This window comes from Morone saxatilis, unplaced genomic scaffold (assembly GCF_004916995.1).
Source record: "Morone saxatilis isolate NCDOM2014 unplaced genomic scaffold, NCSU_SB_2.0 Contig12, whole genome shotgun sequence".
NCBI classification, from domain to species: domain Eukaryota; kingdom Metazoa; phylum Chordata; class Actinopteri; family Moronidae; genus Morone; species Morone saxatilis.
In genome coordinates, this window is record NW_023339674.1 from 21,307,141 (window position 1) to 21,320,654 (window position 13,514).

Genomic DNA, 13,514 nt, shown 5'->3' on the forward strand with positions numbered 1-13,514 from the left:
AGCTACCTAAACGGTCAAATGAATCTAACGAAATAAAACACATAATATCTGAGTGCAATACTCTGATCTGTGTTATCCTAAGTGCCATGGAAAGCATGCCGTATTCTGCTCCATTCTGTTCCCAGAGGTGGACAGTATACTACCTTTCCAGTGAGCCTGTGTGCCAGCGCTATGAGTCGGGCATTGTTAGGTTTAGCTTCATTGCTGGAAAGAGCTTTAGTCAGTCTTCCCACTCAGCTTTACTCAGTTAAGTCTTAGTTCTGTACCAAAGACCTCCATTTCCTGCTCTGGCGCCATGGCATGCAGCTGACAGCAGTTTTTATAGATCTCCTGAAGGGACCCAGTTACTGTGCATGCTTCCTCTCACACGTGAAAACATATACAACATACTGTATAGTGCACAGTTTGCACACATGGTTAAGGAAGGTGTACTGTGGGGCACAGATGAAAGTGATTGTATAAAGGTGCCATGAACCAAAAACGATGTTAAACAAGACATCTAGGGACAAAAAAAAGATAGATTCTGATTCAGTTCATCTCAAAGGGGGTCCATAGATAAATGTGAGATGATCAGAAAAAAGACAAGGCAAAGGCAAAATAATGCTTTCCGACATTTCTCTGACTTTTCTCTGTTTTAAGCTTTTGTCTTGTGAAATATTCTTCCTTTTAAAATCCCTCAAATGAAACAATCAAACAAAGGAAAACTCACCCTTTGTTTGAAATGCTAACAACTCACAGCCCTGAAATGTGAGGATGAAACCACTTTTCTGAGCAACTTTACTTTTTCCATTTTAAAATATATGCACAATTAAAATCATTGAATCCTCATTGTAGTGGTAATACATTAAGTAATATTCCCACAAGCCTCTTTTTAATATTCAAATACCACAATGATCATAAATGATTACAGACATGTTTCTGCTTTTAATCAAGGCTGGTGCAAGGTAGCAGAAAGATAAAACTGCATAATGGTAACTTTGATCAAACCAACAACCTTTTTACTATCTGGCAGCTATGCTGACCAACCTGCAACCTGTCGAGCAGTAGTTAGGACCACATGTTGCAGAACAATACACAAATAAAACTGGATGGCTACAACTGAGAACACATACCATTGATATACTCAGAGGCCCAGGAGGTAACACTAGTTCAGATTTGAGTGAAGTTATTCTTGACAAATGATGTGGAGCTATAGAGCCCCTCTAGAGCTCCTCTTTCAGCTCCACCTCTCTCCACTGACCCGTACTGAGAACATCTCAATTTAAAGTTGCAAGGCAGCAGGTACTTCTCAGGCCAGGTCTGGTCAAAATGAAAGTGTAACTTGCTGACAGTGGGCACGCTTCTTTGAACGCCCGGGGATCATATGAATGTTCTCCTGCACGTGTACAGACAGATGTGTAGGCGATCAATAGTTCTAAAGTGAGAGATGAAAGAGAAAGTGCTTAGTTGTTTGCATTTCAACAAGAAACCCTTAATGTCCTTTGTCTTTCTCTACTCACTGCCGCCCACCAGCAGAATTAGCCAGGGACCGATCCTAAACATTGTTTGGCAGTTCGAATGAGTGCAACTTGGAGAGGTATTTGATTTCCCAACGTTTAAAATGAAAAATGTGTGGTGAGACTGTGTTTGAACGGTCCAGAGGGGCGAGTGGTTGGCCCGGGTCTGACGCAGGGAGGAGTTGTTGGAGTGAAAAGACTAACAGGAGAGTGCGTTCTCCTGCTACCTTGGATATTTGGGAGGTTGTGAACGCAGATGTCACCTTCAGCCATGTCTGCCCGTGCAGTAATGACTTTAACTGTGATGTAAAGTTTAACTTTATATTTATAATCATGAAAATCACTGACATCAACTGAGTCACTGATGTTGACCTTGTATTGTGAACTCTCTCCACGAGGGACAGTCATTTTCATTTCTTCATTTCTCCTCCTCAGCGACTACTTCGGGAGGGACAGACAGTCAGTTCTGTGGCTTTGGCTCACCCTCTCTGGGTCTGATTGTAATGCACTTTTGGCTCAGTGAAGAGTTCTTCTGGGTCAGGCACAGGATCCCCTCAGTGGGCCCACCACAAGGTCCAAAGCCCCTCGTTCTCAGAGCCTGTTTGTCTTGGTGGGAGGAACACAAAGCTCTTCACAGAGGAGTCCCTCGTTAAAATGAAATATATCCACAGGGGCATTTGTAGCTCTATCCGACACAAACATACTGGCCTCTGTCAACAATCATTACCTTTATACTATCATCTGAAATGTAATTCCTCTTGTACTGTCTCAGTATCTTTCTCGACTCCTTTTCTTCCCCGCTTTATTTTTCACATTCTCCCTCCACTCTGTGACCCCGCTGCCTCCGTTTCCCCCTTACAGTCCTATTTTTCATTCAATTTTCATGCTGTTCATTGGACAGATTAGCTCCACACCCTTGTTTTATAGCTCTATGAGCTCACCCTTGTTGTGAGAGAGGCCAGTGTTCTGTAAACGGTCCAGTGATCTACAGCATGTTGGACGAGAGCGCAGCCATCGTGAGGGACTATTCAGACCTGCTCAGACAGGCTCACAAAAACAGGTCACTGCACCTAAACATTGCCCCAAATGTTGGATTTGGGAATGTGTGTGTGTGTGCGTGCAAAAACAGTTCAGTGCCCATGCAAATCCAACAAAAGAATTAAACAAAATTAAGTGTTACCTCAAGAACTCACAGAGCTATAAAATTTGTGAATGGAATGATGAGCTCACTCACACTGTGCCCATAATTTAAACACTTACAGTATTTTTACAACAGATGCATGGACGCCAACTAATAAAAAAAAACAGGACTACCTAATATGAAATATCAGATGATGTAAGTACTGTTTACATTATGATGCAATTTACTCGACAGCTAATTAATGAATTAATCAACGTGCCATTTTTACAGGTCGTTTTTTGACTAAACAAACAATATCAAGAATGCATTAGCTGTGTCCCCTTGTTTCCAGTAGTTATGCTATTATGCTATATTATGCTAAGCTAAGCTAAGCGGCTGCTGGTGGTACCTTCATATTTAGCGTCCAGACATAAGAGTGGTATCATTGCAGCAGAACCAAATTCCACGTTCTTTTTCCTTGTCAAAATCTGGCTCCTACATTACCCACAGTGCAACTCGACTGCTGACACTTGAGTCAAAGATTTGGTTGTGTTATGCTAGTAGTGGCTAATCTAGCCTCGAGCCACTAGCCTTAAGCAGAGATGAGAAGTGGGCTACAGAGGTCTGGTAAACTCACTTCTTCTTCTTCTTCAACTCCCACTTCCCGATTTAGCTCTTTTTTTAAACGTAATCAGACTTTGCAAAGGTCCCTCTGGAGCCGCAAAACTTTTTTTTCACATATGCAGTAGTACTCACCAACATCAGACATTGGTGTGTAAAATCGGTCAACATCAACATCTATATCAGGCCCCTGGTCATTTTGTTTAGTAACAATCTAGCCTTTTGCACCTTTACATGTCAGTAAAGGAGAAGGTACAAACATTGCCGTCTTCTTACTAACTGCCTGTTTTCCATGTATGTCTGTGTGTTGTGTGCTGGTCACAGGCTCTTGGAGACTCTGATTTCCCTGCTGTGCTAAGGCAGCTGTTGCCCTTGATGAAGCCCCGTGGAGGCGAGGACAGCGCGGCCTCGGGGTCGAGGTCCAGGGACGATGAATGCGGGCCTGACGAGCTGATCCTCCTGCTGACTTACCTGTACTCCCTGGCTGATGAGGCGCAGCCCACAGACCAGGATACTGAGGAAGAGGAGCTGGAGAAGCTGGAGAGGGAGCTGATAGGGGCGCTCACCCTGGTCATCACCCGAGAGCCCCAACTCAGCCCCTTGCTCCAGAAACTCACAGGTGAGAGAGAGTTAATGTGTTCACAGTTTCATAATTACTTCCAGGAGCGTGCACAGTTTGCCAAATTTGCTAATGGTCCAAGAAGAGAGAAATTGAAGAGAGTGGGGAACAACTGATTGTTTATTTCCTCTGTCAGCCTCCAGTGCTGTTAATGGGAGGATTTTTATCAAAGTCTTCACACCCCATCCCTCTCCTTCTATCTTTGCATTGAACTTGCATGCACATACACACACACATTCTGCAGCTACACAAATACTGGAGGGTGGGAATGTGTGAACTTGCTTGTGCATAGGTGTGTGAGAGAAATTATCCTTCATTTTATCATCTACAGCCCCTCTTCCATGACAATGAGATTTACCCGTACAGCATACAGATAGGAAAACTTTTTATTTGTGGTTCAAACTTTTCTGTAGGCACCAGCATGTGTATGTGTACTGGTTTCTTTAGTTCCTCTGTGCAGCATTACAGTCTTTGCTGGTTTGGCTGAGCTGGTAACTGTGGTAGAGCAAATCAAGGCCAGCCTTTAAGATGAATTAATCGTCTACCTCCGCACCACAGCTAGCTGTACCTCCCAGAGTAATAGCGTCTTTAACCTTGAGCCTGTACACACACGGCCTCCTCCCCTGCCACATAGTTCATAATTAGAGCTACTTTTAGTTTCGGCCGGCTCCGTACCTTAGCACACACCCTGAAATAATACACTGCTGTTAGGGTTTTCATCTCATATCACACATAGGCTCATATATTATATATAGGGTTGGTAAATCTATGTAAGGCACTAATAAAGATTGTTGATCCCTCTTGCTCTTTTTACTCCGTCTCTCTCTCTTCCTGTTCTACTTGGCTAAGTGCAGCTTGGAATTGAGGGGCCTCTTGGCAGGCACAGGCTGAGAGATGTGGCTCATGTTAAAAACCTGACTCTCTGTTATAAACACTTCATTGGAAATTACCCTGTCATAGTGTGCCAGGTGTGTTTTAGACAGAAAAAAAACTGTGTGTGCACACAACTGGGCATGTCTTGCCTATTCAGAGGAATTCAGTAGTGTGTGCACCCTGCTTTTAAATTTGAGTGTGTGTATATGCGCGTGCAAGTATCTGTGTGCGAGTTTTTGGCAGTCGATGAAGTGCTTGGCTGGGGTAACATGAGGCGGGAGGTCGTCTCTCTGCATCCAGAGCAAAACACTGATTGTGACATTCTCCCCAATTAAAGGACTCAAATGGAAACCAGACGTTCAGAATGAAACCTGGTCGCCATGAGAACAATGTTTTTACAAATTCTTCTATTTTGTTCCTTGGCTACAGTGCATGTACAAACAGGGTGCAGAAACACAAGAACAATATACACACACAAGAATGCCAGAACCAAAGAGAAGAAATAAGAAGGAGTGAGTCTAGGACAGGACGCAGGACAAGCTAATGCAACACACCCCGACACCACTAAATACCTCCTTCTGCGAACTTAATTAAAGAGCATCTTCAGGAAATGGTGTTCCTCAGACTACTGTGTACTGTATATTTGTTGTCTGTTCTATGTTTCCTGTCAGCCCTGGTGACGTTCTGTGGTGCAGCATCAAACTTCCATGAACACATTTTTACAATAAAGCAGACAGCTGGTTTGGTTTGTTGCATAATCCATCACATGGACATTTACCTTCATTTCGAAGGATATTTTAAGGATAAAGTCCCATGGGCATTTAAGACAGCAAAATTTCATGGTAAAATCAGTTCAATGCAGAGGAATTTCAGCAATCTGCCCAGTAGATTTGCTCATGGGGAAAAGTAAATTTTCTGTGTTGATTTTGACTGAAATTTAGACCTGGCAGTTCACAACAGTAACGAATAGCGAGCCATCTTGACAGTGCTGACATTTAAGGGAACAGAGAGCTGAAGGGTCCAAAATGGAGGTAGCTTTTGTAGATTATTCAATTTTATGTGACCCCCTCTGTCAGAGTATAAACTGCTTCACAAAAGAGACGGGACAAAGAGACACAATGCTTTGCAGACAGTTGTGAGACTGAAGTCGATGGTAGAAATAGATCTTTTGAATAAACAGTGTGGATTTCCGTTCCGTGAGTTCTCAATACTGAGCTAACGAGTTTGCTAATTGCCCTTGATCAAGCTCGTTAGTTCAGAGAGTTTTATTTTCCCTCTTCAATAACTTTTTATTGAACAAAATGATTGAACCACAAGGGAGTAAACAGAACAAAACAGTGAAAACAGAGAAAAGCTTGAGAACCAAATATGTAAGTTTCGCACAGACTAATTTCACTGTGCCACATTCTTGTTTACCCAGGCCTTTAGATGATATACACTATTTTCATTATTGTCAACAAATCCTATGAAATGCCCAAACCAACAATGTGTTAGTCTCTCTCTTACGACTTCCTGACTTCTTTACCTTGTCTGCGACTGAGGTCCAAGCCCATTGGTTCCTACTGAAGATGTAAATCTTTTAAAATGGGACGCAAATATATAGTCATATCTTTTTGAAAAGGCTATATCATTTTCTGAAACAGCAAAAATGACTCAAACAGGAGTAAATAATGTATTTGCTGGGGACTATTTTCAGCAGCAGATTTAGTGCTTAGTGTGGATTTAGGCCAGCAGGGCGGTTATTTGGGATTGACTCAAAATAAACTACAGTGGCCATGTTGGGGGCAATAAAGGAACATGCCACTCTACACAGCAATCTTACTCATTAAAGTGTTTCATGCGTAGTTTTTGGACAACAATAGAGCTCTTGGCTGTAGCAGGCATTGGCTACACAGGCAGTACTTGTTAGAAGGATTCATTCATTGTTTGTTTTTATTATTTTCATTGGATCTATTGACAATGAGAAAAATATAGAATATCACAGAATAACCCTTTAAATGACGCATCACCACATTCCTTCATCTTGCAGGTCCGTACAATATGACGTGTTGAGTTTTGCTATGTGTGTATGTCTGCATTTGTGTACACAATGCAACTTTCTCATCACTGTGTAAAATGCATGTGAAAAGAAGATTGGTACTATACAATACAGTGCAGTATGTCTGCATTGTTGTCTTCGGATATGGCTTTGATTAAAGGCTTGAACAGTATTTATACAAGAAAATGGTTCCGCTTATTGGAGGCTGGGAAATGAGCTCTTAAACCAAACGCTCCACAGCCAACACCACATGTGGAAAGAGCTGGATTGGTCATGGGCAACGCCGCGAATGGAGAACAAACAGTTTGATTGGATAAGGAAACCAGGAGTCTTATTGGCTGCTGCCAGACACTCCGTGGTGTACATGGGTGGTGTGTGTGATGTGTGCAGGTTGTAAATAACTCCAAGCAATTACTGTTAATCTCTCATTTAGTTGTGGCAAAGATGACATTAATGCTGGTAAGAGAGTAAAAAATGAGTGTTTCTCAGACTTCGATTTGTTTCCTGTCAGCCTTGGTGGATCTTGTTTTTCTTTGGTACAGAATCAAACCTCCTCCCTCTTCTGTCTCATTTTTTCTTCTCTTCTCTCAGAATTGGGGTACAGTGGGCCAAGAAAGAAAGCAGGCCAATCCAAATGTTCCTAATTCTTCACCCTAGGACATCTAGTTAGCTGATGGATCATAGTTTGTCTGCACTTATGTCAGTGTGTGGGTGTGCAGTTCCAGTAGTGAGAATGTGAAATCCCAGTTCCCAGATGGTGATGATGGTGATTTACTGGCAGCAGTGACAGGAGAAGGGAAGAAGGTCGCAAAATAACTTTTTAGAGACGTGAATTTTAACTGGAATTGCAGTGGTTTCATGTCATGTTCCTCTCTCTCTGCCTCAGACACACATTGGGTTTGTTATTCATCCTGTCAGTGGGGTGTGCACGGGGCAAGGAAGAGGGGAGCAATGGGAGAGTCGGACCTCCCCAACGCCGCTGTTTGGGTTGGCACGGCAACACGGGCCAGTCAAGGGACATGAAAGGGATCACACATAACTCTGGCCACCAACTCTCCGTCTGCCTACTTTTTAAACTTTTTCTTCTCTTTGTTTTTTTTATTTCCTTTTCCATTTCTCCCTCTTTCTCCCTTTTTACCACCCTGTTTTTCTTCCTCCTTCCCTCTCTCTGAGGCCCTAAAGCACCCGCCTGGTTGCAGGGGGAAGTGGCGCATAAGTTAGCCTAATGATCGCGCCTGATTAAATATATTTCCCCCTGTTGCACTGTGTTTATGAAATTAGTCCCAATTATTTTTAATTGGTGGTCTTCCTATACTTCCTCCTCTGTTACACAAACACACAAAGACACATACACACACATACATGTATGAGGTGAAAACCGTAGACCCCAGGGTGAACAAAGCAGCCAGTGGCGTTGTTCTCTTTTTGTTCACTTCATCAGATAAGCTGATGACATGGAGCTCAGGCTTTAATTAACAGAGGCTCATCAGCTCCTCACTGCCGGGCCAGACAGGCGTGGTTAACAGGCAGGCCCACACACAGACTCACGATCAGACCCCCAGACTCACACCCCGCCAAGTCTGCTCCCAAGTCAGCACTGTGGTTGGGTCTCTATACTGGGTCTCTTGTTTCTTTGTATCCATCCCACTTTCTACTTTCTTCTTCTCTGGCTTATACTGATGTAGACCCACAGGATGGTGGGACAGTTTTGGTAGCAGGTAACAGGGAGGCAAGGAAACAAATGGCTAGGATTTAGCAAAGTGGTGATATAGAAAAACTGGCAAATGCATTTGAAAAGCTGAGGCAGCACTGATGAAGCCTTTAACTTTGCAACTTGGTGGATAATTTCATTTTTATTTGTCAGTGAAATAGTAAATCATTGGAATGGATAAATTTGCATTTATAGTTTTAAACAAATTGTTGCACTGTATGCAGTATTAGTTGGCTGTGGCTTAGGTGGTAGAGCAGGTTGTCAGCTAAACACAAGGTTGGCGGTTCAATCCCAGGCTCCTCTCAATGCATGTTGTTGTGTCCTTGATAAATGCATGCTCCTGATGCTGTGTGCTGTGTGTGTGAATGGGTGAATGTGAAATGTAGTGTTAAGCGCTTTGAGTGGTCAGAAGACTATATGTGCAGTCCATTCAACATCCATTTAATGACAAATGATACCTGCACTACTACAACTCAGACGCACATCATCTCTGTCAAAATAGTGCAGTCAGTAGTAGCCATGGTTTGTCGGGTAGATTTCACAGATCTGGCCCAGAGTGTAGTTTACACCTCTGTTTGTTTTATGGAGTGTGTTAGTGCTCAGCGGAGAATTCCTCTGCTTCTTATTTATGACAGGAAATGCAGATCATAAAAGACTCGTAAGCACTTATATCTCCGCTGGGAATTAGCTTGTAGAATGAAGAAGGACACTATCATAATCCCACACAGAATTGCAAACAGATAAACACGCACACTCATTCAAACAAAGCGAAGGCAGAAAGACATACCAGACACACATACAGCCAGGCTCCAGAGGGACTCTAAACCGAGACAGCGGCCCCTGGCCCCTGCACACGCGTCAGTGCAGGCGGGGGTCAGTCTGTGACCCTTTGAAAAAGGGTCAGCGGAGGAGTCCATCCCACCCGCTCTCCTCTCTCGTCTTCTGCAGGGACACTCCCTGGCTTCTTTGGAAAGACATCCTTTTAGATCTGCATACACAAGTTCCTGCTTTACAGGCTGTGCAGCGCTTAGATTGAGAGAAGAATTATTTCAAGAAGGTCTCTGTGTATGTGTAGGCCTCTCTGTGTGTGCTTTTTCTATAGCCTGATGGTCGTAGAAACAAATGTCTTGGCTCAAACAACATTCATAAATAAGTGTATGAGATTGACTATGTGCGTGCGTCTGTTTCTTACCAGAGCCACTTGGTTTTACAGTATATCTGCGTTTTATCTGTTTGTGCGGAAGAACTTGTTTACGTTTAGGATTCCAGCCAGCAGTGAAAGATGACCTGTCCTAATTTACCCGCTTTCCTCCCCAAACTGTCCCCTCGCTCTCTCTCCACCCCCTCCCACCCAACTAGAGCAATTTCCTCCATTTATTGAATCTGAGGAACACTCCCCTCATACTCCTCAATGGACGTCCAGCTGTAAACTTTTGGCGGTATCGACTGTCAATAAAATCTTGATGTGGTCATGATTTTGTAGAGGAAATGGCTGCAGCTCAGCACTGCTTTCCGGCGACTACGCCCTCAAACAACAACTAGAACAGAACGATGCTTTCTGCATTAGCATCCTGTTGGACCACGAACGGGGACTTATCTAGCACTCCTGGAAGTGAAACATGTTCATTCAGTTTGAAGTTCTTCTGCTCGGTTCTGACTTCTCCTGGGTGGAGAATTCCTCCACGGCCTCGACACCAGATGGAAGCTCTCCTGGCGCTATGAGCTGGCCGGGTCATTTCCTGTCAGGAGGCCTGGTGTTAATCAAAGCCTGAGCCAGCGGGAACGCCCCCTACTCCCCTACCTCCTCCTCCTTTTATTTTATAATTTTTTTTTACAACCCCTCTCCTCTTACCCCCCCTCATCTAGCAGAGAGACTAAGAAATACACATTTGTCTCTCCTCCCCCATTTCCCCCTTTAGTTTCTGTTCTTTTGTTGTTCCATACCGTACCTCTGCTTTGTTTAGTACATGTCATACTCCACTCTGAGGGTCTTTAGGTGGTTGTAAATCATGAGGAGGTAATGGTGTGTTATCAAAGTGTCCCTGCGGAGGACTGCAGGTCCAGCCAATAGATAGAAGGAGATAGTAAGGAATGAGGAGAAAGGAGTCTTTCTTTACTTACGGCCTGGTGTCTGGTCACTTTCTGTTGTGTCTGTTAGTATGTTCTGTAGTGTGATGGACACAGTGAGAGATAGACTTATCTCCTTGCTCCTCCTCCTCAGCTGACCTCCACACTGACCAAACACAGGCATACAAACTGAAGGGGGGGGCATTCAGAGGGAATGTTTGGACTTAGTTCCCCTGCTATGTATTTCTTAATCACTTAATGGTCTACGTGCCTCATCTCTGTGTTCAATGGTAAAACGTTGCCTGAGCTGTGGTGTTTCCGCAGGGACATTTACATGCTTTCAGGTTCTGGACTCATGCTGCTCATGCACCATAGTTTCTGGTTGATGCATAAAAAACATAATTCAGTTAGAGAAAATTCAGTTAAGCAAAGTATGAAAAACACTATGGGACTCATGCATGGATTACTTTGGCATAAAACATAATATTCCGTCAGTTTTTGGTTTTCGCTGTTGCTGTATCATCAGATTTGTGATTTAACTTTGATTACCACGAACGGTCCAAACTATGGCTGTTTTTGGATACGATTTCTTTCTCCTGTAATAGAGGTCAAAGAAAAAGTAAGTTCTATCAGAAACTAATGGTTAATTCTTTAAATAAATCTCAATGAGTGCAATTTTCTAGTTGAGTGAAACAGCTAGGAAACAACAGATCTCAGAATCGATTAGCAAAAAAAGCACCTAGGAAAGCAAGCGACTGCTAGCGCCCCTCAGCACCCCTGATTTCAGGTCTCAGGTATCATTGCTCTAGAGAGTGTTCCATGCCATTTATTCCTATGACTGGTGCTTACTGGACACATACCTCAAAATTGCCTCTGCAGGCTTCCTCGCGCTCCTGTGCTTTTGGGCCAATAGAGTAGGAGCACCAGAGTCCTTCTCCAGCTGAGCCTGTTGAGCGCATGCAAGCATCCAAGACTACCACAGGCCGAGCTTTCTGACTTCCTGTTGGCTTCTCCTCGCACACTTGAATGGGATAGATTAATGTAATCACACGGTTCTTTCAGATTCTCCAAATGTTATAGAACCCAAATGCATCAAATTCAGATAATAAAGAGTCATTTTGAGGGGGTTGCGACACACGACAAGAATTTATCCACTGTTTTATAGCTGGTTCTTTTCCAATGATTGTGAATGGGAAAAATGCTTTTTGGGCCATTGTGCTTCACATGATGATCCTGGAACTTGTAATACCCACTACACTAATATTTCTTTACAGCCCAGCGTCTGTCTTAGGGGCTTGCTACAAACACACAATCTAAAATGTCTGGGTTTTTGTTTTTATCATCATTCACAATGGACAATTATCATTATTCTTTAGAAGGAAGAACCTTTAAGTCGAATCTCTCATTTCCAGGTAATCAAAACGTTAATGCAAACCACCTTTAAAAAGAAACACCTGCAAACTGACTCCAAGTCACAACAATTGTTGCATCATACTTTTAAAGATTGTTGTCAGATTCAGGACAGGAAATGAACAAATGATATCCATTGAAATGTTTTTGAATAGATTTTGTGGGTTAGAGTTAGTGCGCAGGTGTTACTGTTATTATTGATGCTAATCTTGCACCTACCTGATGTGCATTACAGATACAGTACCAAGATTAACGCCAGTAAACAAGTGACTGCATAATAGATACAAAGCCATTGTCAGCCCTTAATAAATTCTTAATACTTATACTACAGTATAATGCAGCAGGCTTCCAAATAATACAGTCTTTGTGAATTTTAAAATGTTCTGGCTCTATTGAAACTGCAGAAGATCTTTCTTTATCTCACGATTACAAAGATGTTTTCACTTAATAACACATAACTACAGCATCAGAAATTAGGCAAATGTGTTGAATTGCATTTTTACAATCCGTATCGGTATTGTTTGAAACTTGCTTTAGCCAATAAGAATGTTTAATAAAAAATAAAACGTAAAATAGTTTTTTAGCACTGTATTTTGAGGAATATAAACCTGCCTTTTTACAAAACTATTTCCTTTATTTAACAAGTAAGCCAAATGTCCTGAATGTCTTAACTCTTTTAACAGTAAGCAGTCTCACAAGAACTTTTCCTAAACAGAATGCAGTCTGCAGAGGTTTGATACCTGGCCCTGAATGTAAGGTGTTAGTCTGTCCACATGGTGAGGGTTCTTGCTGTGCTGAGTTGAGTCAGTCCGATAAACTTTCTGTTGCAGGAAGACGGACACTATCATTTAAATCCTACTATCAACAGAACCTATTTTTCCATCACATTTTCTGTCCATCTCTCCATCATTTCATGTTATCTTCTTGGTTCTCTCTCTCTCCCTCAATCACACACACACACTCCACTGGGCTTTGATGCCGACAGCTGCTCGCCGTCTGCACTGCGTCTGTGAGCTCAGCACTATCACATCCGACTCAGCCCACTCTCAGTCCAGGTAAACGTCTCTCTCTGATGGGCCGAGATAGAGGGATGAATGAACCGGCTGTTGTAACATTTCCTCTGCGGTCTCGCAGATGGTGAGAAACATTTTGGCCGTCGGCTGCCGTTATCACCGCCATTCACATGCTGTGGGTGTATATACGGTGATAATGATTGTCTGCAGCGAGAGCTGCTGTAGTGAGGCCAGTGTAAACTCAGCCCCCCAAAAAATAAACACATTAGAACACACGCATATACACACACACACCTCCTCCAAGCGCCATGTCTACACAGGACACAGACAATGGGGGGTTTCTGGTCAGCAGAGCCACATACATGTTAACCTGAAATGCTTTCCTTCATTAGAACAGAAATGTCACCCAGATCTGCCTGTTTGAATACATTTCTGTTTGCAGTTTACATGAGAATGCAAATCAACTTCTAACTTAACCTTTATTTATATAGCGCTTTGCACATTGTGCTTCACCTTGAAGAAGAATAAACAGCTATTAAAAAATGG

At 42.8% G+C, this 13,514-nt stretch overlaps 1 protein-coding gene across 1 annotated transcript in view; it reads left to right on the forward strand.

Annotated features, from left to right (window-relative positions):
* Positions 1-13,514, forward strand: part of scfd2 (sec1 family domain containing 2) — an 84,511-nt gene that overhangs the window by 35,010 nt on the left and 35,987 nt on the right. The window contains exon 5 of the mRNA XM_035653191.1: positions 3,562-3,856. Within this exon, the coding sequence (XP_035509084.1) occupies positions 3,562-3,856 (295 nt within the window). The remainder of the gene's footprint in view (positions 1-3,561; positions 3,857-13,514) is intronic.